This window comes from Ambystoma mexicanum, chromosome 9, assembly GCF_040938575.1.
Source record: "Ambystoma mexicanum isolate Mex_15411 chromosome 9, UKY_AmexF1_1, whole genome shotgun sequence".
NCBI classification, from domain to species: Eukaryota; Metazoa; Chordata; class Amphibia; order Caudata; family Ambystomatidae; genus Ambystoma; species Ambystoma mexicanum.
Window position 1 is genome coordinate 961,178,012 of NC_090931.1, and position 20,304 is coordinate 961,198,315.

The following is a 20,304-nucleotide window of genomic DNA, read 5'->3' on the forward strand; positions in this document are numbered from 1 at the left end:
GTAAACCTTTGCCTGAACACACGCGCCCCCCCGTAAACCCCACAACCCACCGGACCATCTTAGACTTATGGCCCTGTGCAATCAGGACACCCAACACTTTGACAACACACAGCGGAACATCCATAACAACTTCTAACAAGGCAGGAAGACCTGTACCGCCCGTCCCAGGCCCTGAAGCTTAGCCCCTCGACCTATGGCCCCGGTGAACAGGACACGAGTAACCATGTCCTGACGTATTACCTCCAGATCCCTCACAAGGTACATTCCTCCTGTGTTGCATTAACCTGTAGTATAACCTATTGGAAGATTTACTAAAGAAGATAATATTGTAATGACTGAATGACTGCGGTGTGCATGGCCTAGGGCAAATAAATCAGGAAAAGACATTCATCTCTGACACCGGCTGCGATGGCACAACAACACCGCCCGGATGAACTCTGCCAACCTACCAGGCCCAGCCCAACCCACGAGGCTGACCAAGTGACGTTCTCCAGCCACGGCCAACCACATCGCAGCAGCACCTATAGTTAGTCATCGCCACCCAATCCCATTAAACTTGTGCCCCCTATAGTGTGTAGGTTCTTATGACGTTTTTTGTAAATATATACGCCTGTCTTTGCTATTGTCAGACAGAGCGCTCTCGGAGTTTTGCAGAGTTCTTTGCATGCCCTATTCTGATTGATAAACTCTCATTTACGCTCACCCGCACTCTGTCTTGGCCTTATTCCCATTTTGGGAGAGTCCTTCATTGTCTCTCATTGCGGGGAGGATCGTGCTGTTTGGGGACGCTTGCCTTCAGGGTCCAAGAGGACAGAGCAAAAGAGAACAGTGCCTCCAATATTGCATTCAAAAGATACCAGCAGACCTCCCGGGTGAACGGCCGAGTTGGGGAGGTGAAGCTGCAGCTGTGGTATTGCCCTTGGCTTCCAAATCAAGGAGACAAACAAAGAAACCAGCAAAGCTGGTGAGTTGAAGCGAACAAGTGATGAATAATAGCGATACAGTATAACAGAGTGGTCCGGCATAGCGGCAGTGCCCAGACGAAAGTCTCTGTTGAGCGAGTACTGATGTGAGCCTAAAGAATATGAACTGTGTTTGGTTTCAAGGCAAGAAAGCCTAAGGAAAGTGCATCACGTTGAGTTGCAAAGTGAGAGGTCCGAGCCCGAGGTAGACCTGTGATGAGCTGTGAGTGATTGAGAGGTCGAAGCCTAGCAGAGGGAGACCTGTAGCAAACTTTGAGAAAGTCAAAGTGGTCCTGCGGAGATCTAAAGTAAAACCCTTGCACATTCCAAAATCTTCGTCATCAGTAAAAGGTCCAAGTCCGACTGAAGGAGACCAGAAGTGTGATAAATTAGGGGAAGGAAACCCCTAACTAATGTGAATTAAGCTTGGGGAAGGGAACCCCAGCAAGCGCTGCGATTGTGAGGTCTGAGCCCAGCTGAGGGAGATCTGTGTTGAATCAGGTACATGTTGATTGAGAGGTCCGAGCCCGGCTGAGGGAGACCTGTGTGAACTGTTAAAGCTTTAAAAAGGTCAGAGCCTGACGGAGAGAGACCTATGTAATTCTTTTTTGAACTGTGAAAGAACTTTTAAAACACTGGAATAAGTGACTTTAACGTGGAATGCAAGGCGGGCCTCGATCCACGTTTTGAACTGCCTTTGTTTTGAGAACCTGAGCCAGAGTGTGTCATCCTGTCTACTGGGGCCGCCTTCCTCAGTGCTGTACAACGTGGGGAGGAGAGCTGAATCAGCCATCTTGATCTTTTATGTTAGAACACTGATTTTCCTTTACAGTTACCTTTTTCCATGCACCCATCTATTGTAATAGCGTAAGGGCAGGCCATAGGTTTATTTAGTTTAGGCCACTTTATTTTGACAGACATGACTAGCACTGTGTTATTTATTATTTGATGGTAGAGCGAGCCCCCATCTTTAGATATATGGCCAGATAGGAGTTTTTCCAACCCGTGTTCTCCATTCCAACCTGTGTTGTTCAATAAACACCCTTGAACCTTGCATCTCTTGTGATACCATGCCGCCCTTACAGGCCACAAAACATGACTCTGCATACGCGTCCCCTGGGCGAAAATTACAACCTTTTACTGGGGTAGTCTTAATTACCTGGGGCACTGGTCATTCTCATGGGTGTCTCCTGCGTATGCTAGCATACCCTTTACACCCCATGCCCCTTAGATAGCGTAAATCTCCACATGGTGTACCCATTACATGCAGCCACCCCTGGCTTCAGCTTTGGTGGAAGGATATGAATGGCAAAATCCCATGTGGGATCGTGCCAACTCCCTAGATTGGAGGCTTGCCTCCTTTTCTTCAAGAAAGCTGCAAGTACACGCTTACCAATGTAAAGCACAATAACCACACTGGTTGACTTTGTTCTATGTTCGCCTAAAGGTTAACTTCTTGTATTAGCTAAAACCTATCCCAAAAGACAATTTAAGCAAGTATTGTTGATTCTACACGGGTGCCTTCGAATTTCTATGGCCTGTAATAAATTTATCTCCCCACTTTTAATTGCAACAGCGCAATCGACTGTATTTACAATTGCATCACCTTTTTCTATTTAAAAGTGTGAGTGATGTCCATTTGGGACACCTTACTATGTATACATTTAATGTGACAAATCCAGTACCCCTGCCTTGTAAAGAGGAGGAGGGGCAGCCCGCTCACAAACAATCCACAGCCTGTCCTGAAAGGGAGGGGGGGGGAATATTTCAGAACACTCCAATTCCTGTCCCCTGCCAATATGCATCTGTTTAGTACACCTGTGCATCATGCCATGCTCCTTTCAACCAGACACTAGCCAATCTGTTTCTCTACTTTGTAGATCCCAGCAGCAGGAGAGGAGCCAGAGTTACCAACAAGGAAGATGAGACAACCCACCAGTACTACACGAGAACCATGACCAATCCAGAGAAGATGAGACCCAAAAACCCAGAGAAAACCCTCCCACAAAGCTACCGGCGTCACACCGTCTGAGCTTGGAGGACAGCGAACAGAAAGAGAACCTGGGAAACAACAGCTGTGCGGCAGTCAGAGGAAGTGGTGCAACGCTCCTCCATAGACAGCAACCCACCACAGCTGGCAATATACACTCTAGACCACCAGGGACTAAACCGGCAGGGACTTAACCCTGAGAGGAACTTTACCTTAAGGGTGCTCGGTTACCTGCCCCTAACAGGAATAAGGACAGGTGAATTCCCGGGCCGCCAGGGATCCACTGCGGCAAGCTTGCATAGCAAAAGTGGGCTGGCTTAGCCCCATGACTTGTCCCTACACACAACACACACAACCACACACCCACCCACTCATCAGACGGTAGAGAGTATAAAAAAAGAAGAAGGAAAGGAAACAGTAGTGTAGAGACATTTACTGGAGATGAGGTATTCGTTTTGTGAGTGCAAGGGTACTGCAGTATAAGCATGTGTGGTGAGTATATGGATAGGGTAGTGTAGAGTGTGTTAGTGAAGGGAATGGTACAGGGTGAGAGGAGGGTGTCAGAGTAGTTGGTCGGAGGGAGGAAGGAGTAGAGGTGTGGAGGACGGAGAAATATAGTCATAGAAGGAGTAACATCAAAGTGTGGAGGCGAGATCAGGGATTAGTGAAACATCAAAGGAATAAAAGGTTGGTGGGAAGAATGAGGCTGAGGGAGAAAGGTTGAGAGTTGAGAAGGAGAAGGTGAGAGTGAGTGAAGGGGGACTGACTCCAACAGAGTGATTGCAAGGCACCATCCCCAGTCCTATTAGGTCAGTAACAACTGGATTAAGTAGGGACCGCTAAGAAATCCCCAAGGGAGCTTAGATAGTCGGCATTTAGATCACCATCTCTAGAACAAGGTAACTCTTAGACAGTAGGGGCTACAATTCGAAAGGACTAACCAGGGTTTTACAACTTCTTGGTTAGGGAGGAGGGTCAAATTGAGGCAAGAGATGGGGGCGGCTCTAGGGCTGACAAGGAAAAGACATTTTAAAAACCTTGAACCATCACTGTGACTTAAGACAATTATTGTGCCATATGTGACAATACACACACACACACACCAGTGAAAAGTTACTTACCTTATAACTGTACTTAACCGAATTCACATTCTTTTATATTTTTCACAACAGACTGTGTGGACAATCCTTTACTTGGTCTCCCCTCCCTTGTGAGTCATCTGTTCCCAATACCAGAGTTCATGAAGCCTATCTGCTCAGCCGCATTTCGCTATGAGAGGGTAGCTTAACAAGACACATTTTGACAATTTGCAGTATATTCCCAGTTTGAATATCCAAGCATATATATTTACCTTTTACCTTCAGGTTAACACAATCTGGTGTATTCCCAGTTTTCCACGGCAAATGGAAAGATGCTGTTGGATTAACACTGCCTGTGCCACTCAAATTGAAAATTCACATTAAATATTCAGACTTCCCATAGAATATTAAGGTTAGCAGCCCGATTAGGCTTAGTACCCATTAGAATATGATACTGGTTCCGAATGCCTGAGAGTTTGCCTCTACACAGCTGCGCAGTTGATTCCTAATATACTATGCTTTGAACTCAAAATGGTAAAGAAGCAAAAGCATAACACATACCCAGCACCTAACATTGCAGCTCCAATGCTCAGGACACCACAGCCACAGCCTAGATCTGCGACTACTTTGTCTTCAATATCTTCATATGTATTGTGAATTGTATTTAGGATGCATGCTGAAATAAAATTAAATCGGATTAACAATGGTTAAATATGACTAAAAATAGACACTTGCACAGAGTAAGCTGTTCATTGATATTGAAAATGAGACCCAAAGCCCTTCATCCCAATTACAACAAACCAGTAAAATACATATTCCCATTACCACCTCCCCAGGACCTCTTTTTAACCAAGTCCTCTTCCTATTTCAAAGCGGTTAGGATGATCTCTGTACTTTAAATCATGAAGAGTTCTCACTCTGCTATGTTTTGCAAGTTAGCACTCACGTAGGAGTTGCTGCTGCACTGAATGTCAAGAATTTGCATAAAGACAACGGGCTATGCCCTGTTAGTAGCCCCAAAGTGCACAGATGAGGACTAGTTAAATTTCTTAAAAATATTATTTTACAAAAAAATAAACCTATATAAAAATTAGACTTTTAGATCCGATGTATTCCATCCACAATGAAATGTACATAATAGCGTAACAAAAATAAATGTTGTAGCTGCTAAAATAAGCATTATATTTGGGATCGGCTTTTCAATGTAACAACATAAAAAATAATCTGGTACATCTGTTCGTAGGGACTAAGATGGAGCAGATATACATTGCACAAACAAGCCCTGAGGGTCCGCACATTCCACATACAAGCCCTGAAGGTCCGCTGGGCGTGTTGTTCCGCTCTGAGATGCTGCGCGTCCACGGAGTGAGCTGCGCTGGCTCACCTCAGCCGTGACTGGGACCGGACAGTGAGACGGGCAGTGAAGGCTGACAACAGGAAGTGTCACTGTGCTGAAGGCGGAGCTGCCTGCTAGCGCTGTGAGGCGACTCTGTGGTCATTGGACTCCCTGGTGGCCCGGCACCTGGCCCACTGCGATTGCCCCCCTCCGATGGGCTAGGCATGGGCCTCCCAGAACCGTTCCTCACACGGAAGACACTGCGGACTGGACAGTGCGGCCTGATAGACAACACTAGGCGGAGGCTGAAAGTGAATCCTCGCTGTCAGCAGCGCACACCAGTTCATGCCACTATTTTATTCGATGCATTATTCCGTATTGGGGGGGGAGTAGGAAAAGACCTCAGCCAACCCTGAACCCCATACTGTGAGATGGAGTTGCCAGCACAGATAATACCAGCACCTTGACTGGTGTACAGTTACAGGGCACCTGGCAGAACTAGAATAACCTGCTCGAAACGTGGACAAGGTGGGCGAGAGGGACCGATACTTAGCATGACGAAATGTGCAGGGAAGAAAGGTTGAAGCATAGACCGCTTCACGAAGGTTACCCCCAACCTCTCTGACCCATCTGTGACACATGTGGGAAGACACGCCAGCCCCACCAGCCCCACCAGCAGGAGAGCCACTGAACCTGCAGCAAATATTGGACACAACGCAGAGAGGCTTCACCTTGTTAGATGATATCACTGCCAACGTGCGTCGCTACGCACCAGATTAGAAAAGGAAATCAGAGGATCACGACAGCTGAAGACAGAATAAGCATGTCGGAGGACGCCATCACAATTTTGCAATCCACTGTGGACTCCATAGTGAAAGATATGAAACTGGTAAAAACCAAATGTGATGACTGTAAGGATGACATGGTATCCAAGTACGACACTGACACAAGAGATACAATTTCAAAACCTTTATTAGATTCGTGGGGTTTGGAAAAACTCCTACTTACAAAAAGTGTGTAAAGGGGAATATGTATGCAAAGAAAAGTCTGTTATTACAAAGAATTAAGATGGCTGAGTCAACTCTCCTTCACACGTTGAACAGCACAGAATAAGGCGGCCCTGCATAGGCAGGATGACACACTCTGGCTCAGGTTATCAAGTAGCAGTTCAAAACATGGATCGAAGCTTGCTTGGCATTCCACGTTAAAGTCACTGGTTTTCCAATTCATCAAAGTTCTTTCACAGTTCAATGAAAAGTTCACATAGGTCTCCCTCTGTCGGGCTAGGCTCTCCCAATCAATCATAGTTCAACAAAAAGTTCACGTATGTCTCCCTCTGTCAGGCTTGACCCTCTCAAAGCAAAAAGTACCTGATTCAATATAGATCTCTCTCAGCCGGACTCGGACCTCGCAATCACAGCAATTGAAGGGGTTTCCTTCCCGAAGCTTTATTCACATTCGTTTGGGGTCCCTTCCCCTTAATTATTTCACATTCCAGGTCCCCCCCTCAGTTGGGCTCGGACCTTTTACCAAGACTTTCAAATGTGCAAGGCTTTTACTATGGACCTCCGGAGGACCACTTTGACTTTCACTTCTACTCTCCTTTATTTGCACCAGCGTCTCTTGGTCTTGGTAGTTCTGTACCATAAACAAAAAGTTCAAAGAAATCTTTCTCTTCAAGCATTCACCTTTTCACTTCCCCTTTTGCCAGGGTTAATCTTGACCATTTTGCATTTCAGAGTTCACTCCCTTTGAGACTTCAATTCAGGGGTCAAAGTTAACACCAGAGGCGTGGCCTCGCCTCCCCAACCGTGTTGTTCACCCGGGGGGGTTGCTGGCATCCTTAAAACACAATGCAGTCTTCTTATCTGGGATTTGTCGCTCTCCTGGTTTTTCTGAGGCAACAACCTCCTGCAGGGAACTTTAGGGTTTCCCCAACCCTTCGCTCTGGTCCCTGTGAGGAACTCATGGTGGCAACAGTAGAGACAGATACAATTGATCACTGTTCAAGGGTGTTTATTAAACCGTATGCAGTTTGGAAAAACACCTAATCTAGACCTAAATCTAAGATGGGAGCAAGCGTCGGCCATCAAATGCAAAATAAGGCAGTCCTACTGGTGTTGTGTCAAATAAAAAGAGCCTATACTAAGAAACATATTGCCAAACCTTTCAACTAATCCAAAAAGGGTGTGGGATGGTTTTCAAGAAAAGAAAGAAGTGTCCACAAATAATATGTCAGGATGCGATATCTTGGATCTCCCCTCCCCACGTTTTGAACACGAGGTAAGATGGGATCTTGGAGCACAGCACACACTCGAACTTTCTCCAGCACGAGTTGACAGTTTAACTTGCAGCTATCAGGACCGTCGCTGGCCAAGTCTAATTTCTCTTGAAAGTCTCTAGCACCTCGAGGGCCTGATGTATTCAACAAAAAAACAGAAGTTCCTTCAACAGAATGAAAGTTCATTTCTTGGTTTCACTTTGGGTGAGGATATTTAACCCCTGGATCCCCCCTCTTCCGGCGATGACCCTTCTTTACTTTCAGCCTCCATTCTCTGGGTTCACTATGGCTTTTCCTTCACTCACAAATCTTAATGTCTTTTTAAACAGTTTCTAGTGGACATCCCTCATCCCGGTTCACTCTTGTCAACACACTGTTTCCTGGGACTTTAGATTTGCCCCCTTCTCGTGAGCATCTCTCGGTCGGGTTCACTCTTGCCAACTTCACATTCATAAAGGTTTGCAGGATTCAATTTCCTTGTTTTCTAACAGTTCGTAGGTTAAAGGCTTTCGACTGTACAGAGATTGTGCTTGACCTCCTGTATGACCACTTTAACCTAACTTGGCGGCTCTCCTACAGCCTTCTGGTTTCTGTAGTTTAATTCACACAGGGATCGACCAGAGTCTCTCGAGTTAGCACCCACGTGGTGCCGGTTCCCTCTGCAGCTGGTCTCCCCTCAACACTTTTACAGTTCTTTTGAACTTAGTTAATTTTGCCACTTTGCGTCTTTCATCCACCACTGCCCAGCTCTCATCGGCTCTTGCCACGACTCATTGGCTGTGATGGACCGCTTGGCTTTCTTCGTAAATGGAGTTTCCCTTGCTCCCGCTTATCAGTATCGACACGCTCTGTGTATCGTTGACATCTGTTGCAGCACACTTGGGCTATTGTTGTCGGTCTTGCGGGTCTGCGTCGGAAAGGGCAAGGTCGTGTCTCTCCTTTTCAGCATTGTCGATACTAGCTGCCTTTTTACTCCTCTTGAACTGCTTTACCCAAATAGCTGTCTCGTCGTGCGGTCTGCCTTGCTCGTACGGTGCTCTCTTGCTCCACATTTTATATCTGTGGGGAAGGGAAAGGGCCGTCAGGTGTGTTAGATTCTGATCAATTGCCTGACTAAGCCTGACTCTTGTATTGGGACATGTCAGGTAAACGGCTCTGGTGTTAGTCCATTCTCTGGTATGTCGTGTGAAAGTGTTCATGTCAGAAAAGGGGGAGAGGGATGTGGTTTTGAATGTCCTCCGTGGTAGGATGGGGAAAGGGTGTTGCAGGAAGGGAGATGCCGCATCTCACATGTCGGTGTCCCACTCCCCGAGGACCTCACATCCAGGTGATCCTCCCTCACTGGTCCACCCCCAGGAATTGGATCCAATAGCAATGGCCATGTCCTGGCCACCTGGATGACAGATCCCCGGGGACTAGCTAGGGAGACACCTTCAGGTTTCTCACATCCCTCGATCGGTCCTTCTGCTCCAGTGTTTCGCCTTTGGCCAATAAGTGCTGCGCCTTCTCGTGATCCACGGTGCTGCAATTCTCATGGGTCTCCCTCAGTCAGACTCGGTCCCCTCCTTTAGCTTCTGAGACGGGTCTCCCTCAGTCAGGCTCGGAACCCTCCTATGCTTCACACACAGGTCTCCCTCAGTGGGGCTCGGACCCTTTAACTTTGTACAAAAGTTCAATTAAAGAAAAATCTCTGGACTCCCCTTAATGGCATCCAGGGGGCGTTGGGAGCTGCAGAGGGTCTTAATAGGATGTCTCTGAGGTCAGGGTCTCACCACTTGCCCCTCAAGGCCTTGGCCTCTGTATCTGACCCAGGGGAGGAGCTCTGGCTCGGGTGCTGCCAGGTAGCCACAGTTGCGACTGGTTTGGCCTCCTGGAGTCACATCTTCCTCGCCACACTGCAGCCTCCCCTGTACTCAGAGGCTCAGTGTTCATGCAGTCTTTCTCCTTTCAGGCACTCCAGGGTTTCTTCTGCTGCTGTTCCTTCCATCCGGCCTCTGTGCACCATCCAGCATCCCCAGCTCGCTCAAAGTGTGCCTGTCTACTCTGCCTTTTATATTGACTGAGAGGCTTAACAGGTTTCAGGTGGGAATGATTGTGGAGGGAGGCCTTACCTTGCCTGGCCTCATTATCGGGACAAAATGGTGACTGCCCATAGGAATCCCTGGTGCATTGGTTCCTATGGGTAATCTTCATAGCTCCCTTTCCTCTCTTCTTCTTCTTAGTATGGTTAAAAAATGGGGGGAGACATGTAATGGCACTGCAAATATTTCCTAATGGCAGAGAGGGCGTGGTGGTGACCGAGTGCCTGGCCCTGCTTGGTCTTATTAATGGGACAGAACCTTTGCATATTATAGGCAATCTTCCTAGTCTCGGTCTTTGGGTTTTTATAGTGAATTAAGGGATTGTGGGAGTTGTAGTTTGCCATGTGGGTTTTTGTCAGGGTGAAGGGGCAGATGTATTGTTGTGGGTGAATGTGTTTTGGGCGATAATATCCCATTACGACTGGGGGGATGTCGGGTAGGGATGTATTGTAATGGGGGGATACCATGTCTCGTCCGAGGGAGTTCCTACCAGTCTCCAAGGGTCCCTTTCCCAGGTGATCCTCCCTCACGTGCCTGCCCCCAGGGTTGGGATCCAAGAGCGACGGCCCTCCCCTGGCCACCCGAGTCAGGGATCCTTGGGAATAGCATGGGAGAAACAACTCAGTTTTTTTTTTTTTTTTTGACTTGGAATCTAGATGCTGCAGAAACAATATACAGATCATGGAGGTGCCGGAGGAGGCGCTACGGGGCAATATCTTATGTTACCAAAGCTTATAAAGTGCACTCTCACCCAAAGGTATTTTGGCGCTGGGAAAGCACAGGGCAGGCTAGGCATTGCAACCCAAAAGAAAAGAGTCTTCATGGATCTCCTGAGTTGCAGATGGTTCAAAATATTTCCAAATGTGGGTGGTAGGTCGTTCCACAGTTCAGCCGCCGCCAAAGAGAAAGCCTGGTCACCCACTCTGGTGCGGCGGAAAGAAGGTAAACATAACAGGCCAGCAGGCCTGGATCGAAGCATCCAGTTAGGGAGGTAGCGGATAAATATGTCACAGAGGTATTCAGCCCCTTGACCCTGAAAGGCATGGTGAACCAGACCTGAAAGGCACGGTGAACCAGACAGAGTGATTTAAATTTAATGCGCTGGGCTACCGGTAGCCAATGCAATGCACGCAGAACTGGGGTAATATGAACTCCATAGGCGGATCCAGTGGCAACTCGGGCAGCAAGATTTTGTAGGCACTGGAGCTGCTGGACAAGACCTTTGGGCTGGGCGAGATAAAGTGCATTACAATAGTCCAAGCGGCTGAGGACCACGGCGGCTACGACTGGTGGCCTGAGTTTAGGAGGTATAAGGGGGAGCACCTTCTGCAAGATCTTCAGATGCAAGTGTCCCGCTTTGCACACGGCCGAGACCTGGAGATCCATAGAGAGAGTAGAAGAGACCACAACCCCAAGATTCTTTACAGTGGTGACTGGAATGGGGAAGAAGCCAGAACAGATGGCCAGAAAGAAGACACCCAAAGTGAGGGATCAGGAGGGGCACACAACACCAGCACCTCCGTCTTGTCTGCGCTAAGTCTAAGCCAGATGTGGTTCATCCAATCTCCCATGGTAGAAAGACACTGGAAGATGCATGACGGCATCTCAGCCTGCTCAAGATCTAACCGGATCAGGATCTGAGTGTCATCGGCATATGAGTAGCATCTAATGCTGAGGGAGCAGATGAGACACACAAGTGGCTGAATATAGATGTTAAAAAGTATAGGGGACATGGTGGAGCCCTGAGGGACCCCGCAGGAAAGAGAGCAAGGTAGTGAAGAAAAGGGGGAAAGCCAGGAACGAGGTAAACCAGGCAAGCACCTGGCTGGCAATGCCGGCCTGGGCCAGGCGGATCAGCAGGGTGGGGTGGTCAATGGTATCAAATGAAGCTGACAGATCAATCAAACTCAGGGCCCAACCCCACTACCGTCAACTAGCCTTGCCATATCATCCTGGACAAACATCGGGACACTCTGTGCCCCCCACCCCTGGCCTGGCTGAAATCCTGACTGGAAGGGGTCAAAGAACCCTGAGGTCTCCAAAAAAGATGAAAGATGTGGAGAGATCAAGGCCTCCAAGAGCTTCATGAAAAAGGGCAACAGTGAAATAGGGCGGAAATTAGAGGGATGTAAAGGATCCAGAGAGGGATTCTTAAGAAGTGGAATGACAGTAGCTTGTTTAAAATCCCTTGGGATATTAACCTGACTGGCAGGACACATTAATGGCCTGGGTGATCTCGCCTAGAAGATCAGTGGATATATCTTTCATCACTGCCACTGGATTTGAAGGGGGTTCCGACTTTAGATGATTTATCGATACGCTAATCAGTGTCTCTGAGAACAATGGGAAGAGTGCCCATTCGGGATGGCATTCCACCATGGCAGACACTGGAACAGTACTGACTGGGGCAATAGCTTGGGAAGCCGGCGAGATGTGAGCCCAAACAGTGTACATTTTTTAGTCACAGGGCAAAGCCTGGACCAATACTGAGCAGAAGACTCATTTAGCCAGATCTCAGTCAGGCAAAGAAAATCCGGCGCATGGTTCTCCAAAGGATAATTAACAGAGGCAGCATGCGCCGATAGAGATGTAGTGTTAAGCAGCATTGCAGTGAGACAAGCAGTACCTTGTAGGATGGGGGGTGTGTGGAATACAGGCAGCGATCCCCATCCTGGGGGTAATCTGGTTTCAGAGGGAGCTAATTCCAGTATGGTCTGTCTTGTTCGTCCGCCAATTAAGCGTTCTGTCCTGCCTGTACGAGACCCGGACGGGCACAGACGGGCTGGACTTTGGCGCAACTTCGGCACGGCATGCCCATTCCAGCTGCGCTTTTTGGCGGGGAGTGTCCCTAAATAGACACCTGGAATGGACCTTAGCCAATCCGCTTGCAGCAGGAATAGAGGGGCAACAAAAGACTCTTCTAGCCTGTGCATGCAAGTAGGAAAGAAAAAAAGCACGGCAAAGCCAGAGCAGAGTCTCAGGTTGCTGAGAAGCCAAGCACCCTCTGCCCACAAGAGCAGGCCGTACAAGGAAAGAAAATGTTGGTGCATGTCAGAGGCGGCCAGTCACCAGCCACGGCCGTGGGTAGTCCCATGCCTAAAAGCAAAGCAAAAAGGTGATTAAAACACATATAATAAAATAAGGAACGAAAACAGCCAAAGAGAACCTTCCCGTGAGGAACTAGTGGTTGAAGAATTACTCATGAAGATACTGAAAGACCCAGGAGTCTCCCGCATTTTACAGTAGAACGCGCACACTCGCAGCTAAACCCAAGCCAAGATATTACCCGCGACCCAACATAGCTCGCATTTTAAACTACTGAGACAGGGACTGGATACTGCGTCGAGCCAGAGACTTGAAAGAGCTCCGTCTGGACTCACATATTATTCATATATTCCCAGATTTCACAGTAGCGGTGCAGCAGGAGTGGCACACCTTCCAGGGTGTCAATACATTTTTGCGGGAGAGGAATATCCACTATGCAGTGCTATTACCGGCACGATTTCGACTTCAGTTCAATAACAGAGCCCATTCATTCACAGTACCGATGAAGGCCATATCCTTTATAGAATCTAATATAACACTTGAGGACCCACACCCTGCGAGCCCCTCCGCATCAAAGTGATACTCCGCTCATTCAGTACTGGGCTGGCATAAGATTCATGAAATAGGAGGGTGTCTTTGGTGGGTTAACCAATACCAATTCCGGACCTGACTCTGGGGGCAGGAGAGATACTATATACTGGTACCAATGCCTGCATTGGGTGGTTATCCTGGCCTCCCATGCAGGTGCAAATGTTATATGTTTTCATGGTGATATAAACTTGAATGGGTTCGCTGCTAGTAACCCTACACTGACTATGAAGAAATGCTCAGACAGCTGAGCCTCCCCCAGGCACGCAGAGCATGGGCAGCGCAGAGCCTACATGGGAAAGCCTTTGAGATGTTAGGCCATATTAGGGTAAAGAGATGACAGTAATAAATATGATGTGCTGCAATGTCCGAGAACTGGGTAATTATACCAAAGCCAGGAAAATAATGTCATATGCTGTTAGGCACATGATGCATTTTTTATTTCTTCAGGAGAGGCATGCCACTGCTACAATATGTAGAGGAATAGCCACATCCGGGAGGCGTGGGGGGTAATCTTTACATCCTTCGCTACTCAGTCCAAGGGAGTTCTCTCACAAAATGCTAAAATTCACATTAAAAGGCACACATATATATCCTGAGGGCAGTTATGTTATAATACATTACATACTGGAGGGAACGGAACTGCTACTAGTCAACAGTTATGGCCCGAACATTGACACCCCAACTTTTTTATGTGGAAGTAGCATTGGTTTTGCTTACATACCCTGGGGTCCCAATAATATCGGGGGTGGGGGGGCAATATGAACACCATTCTGGACACAGATGTGTAGATGAGGGCAGGCCCCTATACCTCAATCCAAAGCAGCCCAAAGTCTACATTGGCAACTGGTCAGTCTTGAACTACAATATGTGTGGCGGACTCTTCATCCTGGCAGTCGCGAGTTTATGTTTTACTCGTCAGTGCATGATATGGCTTCGCGCATTGATATGTTCTTCCTCTCATGGTAGCTACTGGGGAAATCCACAGGGGCAGGCATACTTCTGCACACACTGTCCGACCAGTCACCTGTGACACTGATGGGGGGACAGGCCTTGCATCGCACGGCCTGGAGGTTCAAGTTGGAGGCCCTATTAGACATCGAATTCAAGACGGATATAGAGAATGATATACGCACTTACTTCGTGCTCAGCACCCCTGATGACACGTCATATAGCACTCTATGGCAGGTATTTAAAGTGTACATCAGAGGGATGGTCATGTCCAGGGAGTTGAGGGTCCTTGGGGCCTTCCGATGAGACCTCTGTTCTAGTGAAGCCAAGCTTAAAGACTTGGAGAATAAATACACAGCTACACCGGGTCCTCCCTGTTGACTGATATGCGCATGACTCTTGAGACATTCAGGGAGCAGGCAAAAAGGGAAACACATTACTGTGCAAAAACAGTGGCAGCGGGGATGTACGGGCAAGGGGACCGTCCAGGAAGGACACTGGTTAGACTGGTGGAACTTGAACAGGGCTCTACGCAAGTAGATTCCATACAGAAAGTGCAGGGGAGTAACCCATTTACAGACAGTGAGATACTTGGAACTTTCTGCCACTTTTATGGAAATCTATACAGTGCTGCTCATTAAAAGGCAGATGTTCCAATTTCCAGACTGTCCACGGCATCAGAGAACAGATTAACACACCTTCCGAAGAGATTATGCATGTTAGCAAAGATCTCCCTAGGGGTAAAGCACGAGGCCCAGATGGGCTCACTGCAGAATTTTACATCACATGATGCCCTGTTGGCCTACCACCTTTTACGAGTATGGGAAGAGTCACTGGGGAGGACTGTGCTTCCGGAGTCTCTATGGGAAACTACAATCAGCATTCTGCTTAAAACCGGCAAACCTAGCAATGAGTGCTGTCGTTCATAAACGTAGACACAAAGAGCTTTGTGAAGATTCTGGTGAACAGATTACTCCCTCTGATGCCGTGCATGGTACATAAGGACCAGGCAGGATTTATACCTGAAAGATCCAGACACCTCAATGTCCGACGATTGTTTAACATTATGGCGCGTGTATCAACTAAAGCTATGGCTGTAGCGGTGGCACTAAACGCACAAAAAGCTTTCCATATGGTATCTTGGGAATACTTATTTGTGGTGCTGGAGAAGTGTGGTATTGGAGCCTGGATGATTGCCTATATTATACCTCTTTACACCCACCCGTGCCAGGGTGTTGATCAACTGCCACTTGAGTGAACCCTTTATTCTGGGCAGAGGTACACGCCAGGGATGTCCTCTCTCCCCACTGTTCGCACTGGCAATTGAGCCTATGGCGGACCTAATCAGGGAAAAACACAAGAATCTGGCAATCCGCCTGCTCGGCCCCCCAAAATAATATATCTCTATACGCGGATGACGTACTGCTCTATGTCAGGGACCCACATGAAAACCTCTACCCTATAATGAGGGATATCAGGCACTTTGGGGTCTATTCCGGCTTCACTGTGAACTATACCAAATCTGAAATGTTTCCACTTACCTGCAACACAGCAAAGCCATGTTGCTTTTTCCCTCCGAGATGGGCGCTGGACACAATTAAGTACTTGGGAATCATGGTGTCTAAGAGCAAAGACTTGATTCTACATGATAACTACACAGCACAATCAATATACGTGCAGGCCAAACTGGACCAGTGAAAGACCATACCCATACCTTTGTCGGCGACAATAGCGCTGCTGAAGATGATTCTGGTCCCCAAATTGCTGTACCTCTTCGCGAACGTCCCCCTGTAGCCAGGAAAAGATTACGTCGTCAAGTTACATAGCTCCCTACCCCAATTCCTGTGACATGCCAGGGCAGTCTGTGAGAAATGGACAGAGATGACACTGCCCTATACTAAAGGTCAGCTTGCTGCCCCACACTTAAGAGATTTACTGGTTAGCAGCATAGGTGCAGTTTGCGTCCTACTGGTACGGGGAGGAAGGTCCCCAGCACATGCTCGATTAGAACGTCTGGCGGCAGACTCAGCCGACACCAGGAGGCTACTGCTCAACCTAACATATAAAGATGATTGCTTATTTGCCCTGGTACAGACCACGGTACTTGCATGGCAAGCTGCATTTTCAAGGGTGGAGGTGGGTCGTCCATACTATAAATAGCTACCACTCTGGAATTTCCGCTGCCCTCCCTCCCATATGGGATAACACTCTTCGTAACACACTGAGAGAAGCTACGGTACAGAACGCTGGGGGACTTGTTCCCTGAGGGTAGATTCCTCATGCTACAAACTTGGAAACAGGCTCATAAGGCTACCACCATGGAAATTCTGCAGTTTTATAGGCTGTGGGCGGCAGCAAAAAAGTGGGAGGGATACACATTGGAGCCTCCGGAGGACAAGCTCCGTAAGTACATTTGTAACTCCTATGGTTGCCGCGGGCTGATCTCATCACTCTACACCATGATCATAAATAGAGGTGTGACCCTAGATATATAGGGGCCCGTAATCAGTGGGCATCAGATACGGGGGAGGATATCTCGAACATCCAATGGACCAAAATGTGTTCTCTGACTAAATCAGTGTCTTGGAATTCTAGATTTAAACTGATCCAGTTAAAGGTGCTTAACAGACTGTATTATACCCCTAAGAAAATTAGTTTACCCAGGATCGGAGCACAGATGCCCCAGATGCCGGGGTGAGGATGCTGGTCACTGGCATATGTTTCGGGGGTGCCGCAAGATACACAATTTTTGGGAGTCTGTATTTGGAATAATGGCTAAAGTGGTGCAGCGCCCATTACAACATACCCTGAGAGTACATTGTTTGGGGTATGGGAGAATGTACCGGAGAGATCACTTAGATCCTTCCTCAATATGGGTAGTCTAATAGCGAAACGTAACATACTGATGAAATGGAAAGACATTACACCCGCACAGGACGGGGACTGGCTGAGAGACCGGACTTGGGCGGAAGGCTGCGAGGAGCTTTTCATTAATATGTTGCCAATTACATTTAGACCTAAAGACATCTGGGCTGAGTTCCAGCTATACTTAGCATCACTGTAACATTGATGATACTTTTAAAAACGGGGAGTGGCCCCATGCTTTACTGCGCCCCGAGTTAATAGAACTGTGTTGTTCATACCTCCCAGATAATGGAGACAGATGAAGTATGGCAATAGAGATGCATCTACCGTTATTGTTTATATGCTGAAATACTTGTCACAGTTGTAATTGCTTGCCAAGTGAAAATGAAAATAAAGGTTTAAAAAAAATAAAAGCAAGAAAAAGGAGAACACACATAAGGGTTATTTTCGCACACAAACAGAGATTGGAGGAAGAAACGCAACCCATTTACTGTTTCTCATGCCATTCTAAGATGGTAGCTGCACTGTGGTGTGTATTGGAACGAAAAGCATGACACATAGTGCATTGCAGAGCATTGCTTCGTGGGTAGTGGCAGTCATTAGCTGGAAGTTAGCAAACAGACAACAGGTGGTCTAGGCAAAAGAACAGGATTCCGTGGGGATGCAATCACATAATCTTATTGTGGTTATTGATTTATTTCAAGACTAATTGTTAGAAAACCTATTGTGAGAAGCCAGGAATGAGACGCGGACACAGGGGACTCGTGGTTTTGGCCATGAAACAAAAAGGGGGTTTAAAATGCCTCTCTGTCCCTATTCTAGGAGTGAGTTATTTCCCTACCTAAAACAAAACCTAGTATCTGTCTGATGTCAAGATGTCCAAAGCAAAATGTCCTCTGTCCTAAGTACTATTCTGGCCCTCACATTCTAAAAATCAACTCTAAGGTGAAAAGGAAAATGTCTTTGGCCTTGAGTAGTGTACATATGTTAAAAAAGTAAATGTGTAACACCAACACATAGGTTCCCCTGGATTTTTCTTCACTTTGTTTTATACTTTTAAGGAGATCAGTTCCTTGAGTTTCTTTTGATCAACAACACAACTGGTATGCAAAACATCCTGGCTGTTATTCTTAATCTTGGTAGGACACCAGGTATGGTGTACTGTGAGAAACCGGAGGGTATTCTCCCAAGTAGACCTCGAGAATCCCTTATTTAGGTGGCCAGGGAAGGGCTAGCGCTCTCAGATCCCAACCCTGGGGGTGGACGAGCGAGGGGTTATGCTCGGGGCAATACCCCAGGTGAGACACAATACTGTACCATGGACGAAGGTGAGGAGGACGATGTCCCTGGAGCCTTTTTTGGTTGTTCCACCTCTACCTCCCTTCCACCCAAAGAAGCTCCCTTAATAACATCCAACCACCCCTACACCTCTGGTAAACCAACTAGGAACCCAAACCCTGCTACACTCGAAAACCAGAACTCCCAGAATCCTTGTTTTCCTGGTTTCCACACAAAAACTCCCCATCCTTCTCCACGTCCCTCCGATTATTCTTTCCTGAATTCCCAGCCTACTTTGACAAAAAACTAACATTCACACAATCCCCACTGTTCACGGTCAGTTGTTTTACAAGTCCTACCAATTTCACCCTTTTGAGTTTTCCAAACCCCTCCCCCCTCCTTTTCCGACACAAACAGTCTCTTACATTGTAAAAACCAACAAACAAATATTAGAACTGTTCACCTGACATGTCCCGACATAAGGGTCAGACAGTCAGGCAATTAACCAGAATCTCACACACCTGACGGCCCTTTCCTTTCACCACAGGGATAAAAGTTGGAGCATGAGACAGCAAGGCAGACCGCTCAAGAGCTAGCTCAGCACGGCAGTTCAAGAGAAGGAGAAAGACGGCGCGAACCGAGAGGGTGACAAGGAGAGAAGCAACCTTGCCCTTTCCGACCAAGGCCCGTGAAACCTCTGCAGAAGGAAGTGTAAGACCATGAACAATAGCCAGCGTGTGTTGCAACAGATGTCAACGGTACACAAGGTCCTCCTCCGCTGATAACCAAGTCGGGGAGAAACGCTTGTCTCTGTAGTACCAACCTCGACTCCAGTGAGAAGAAAGCCAAGCAGTTCATCACAGCCGGTGAGTCGAGGAGAGAGGCGATAAGAAATGGAGCTGTGTTGAACGAAAGTAGCAAGCGGCTAATTGAACTATGGAAGTACAAAACTGTTGATACCAAAAGGGGGAAAACCAGCAACAGAGGAGTCAGGAACAACATGGGTGCTCACTCAGGAAACTCTAGGCGATTACCCGATTGTTGAAACTACCGTAACCAGAAGGCCTTGGGAAAAGCGAGAAAGGAATCAAAGTAGTCATACAGGGGTACAGTAAAATTCTCTGTACAGTCAAGTCTTTAACCCACAGATGATTGTGAAGCTACGGGAAGTGAATCCCGTATTATAAGAACTGATTGAGAAAAGGTGCGATTGACAAAGTTGGCAAAAGTGAACCCGGAGCAGGGATGCAGATAAAAAGGGTGCAAAGTCTAAAGTCCTGATATTCAGTGTGTTGACAAGAGTGAACCCGGCAGAGGGATGTCCACAGTGAACTGGTTAAAAGGACATTAAGATTTGTGAATGTCACAGATGAGATTGTGTTGAAAGCAGTTTGAACCCGACAGAGGGAAGCGAACATTCGAGAAAGGTCTGACCCCGGAAGAGGGGGAACCATGGATGAAAATGCATCACCCATCGTACAAGCAGAAAAGATCTTTTGTTTATTATTTTTAAACCCACCGGGTCCTCAGAGGCAAGAGACTTTTGTAGAAAAGAGACTTAACCACCGGAAGCCCTGATCGCTGAGAATGGAACTGTTGGCTCGTGCTGGGAATGCTCGAGCGGGTGCTGTGCTCCAGAATCCTACCTTGTCCCGTGCTTAAAACATGGGTAAGGGAGACCTCAACTACCACATCCCAACTTATTATTTGTGAACAATTCCTCCTTTCTTAGTCATTATCGCACACTTCTTTTTGTATTTAGCTTAAGGATTGGTAATAGGTTTTTTAGTATAGGCCCTTTTTATTTGACAAGATGCCACTCAGACTGCCTTCTTATTGTTTGATGGT

General features: G+C 47.3%; 1 protein-coding gene across 2 annotated transcripts in view; it reads right to left on the bottom strand.

The window, feature by feature from the left end:
- METTL5 (methyltransferase 5, N6-adenosine) overlaps positions 1–20,304 on the bottom strand; it is a 500,731-nt gene that overhangs the window by 331,802 nt on the left and 148,625 nt on the right. For both annotated transcript variants that reach the window (XM_069616174.1, XM_069616175.1), the window contains one exon: positions 4,593–4,707. In XM_069616174.1, coding sequence (XP_069472275.1) covers positions 4,593–4,707 — 115 coding nt within the window. The remainder of the gene's footprint in view (positions 1–4,592; positions 4,708–20,304) is intronic.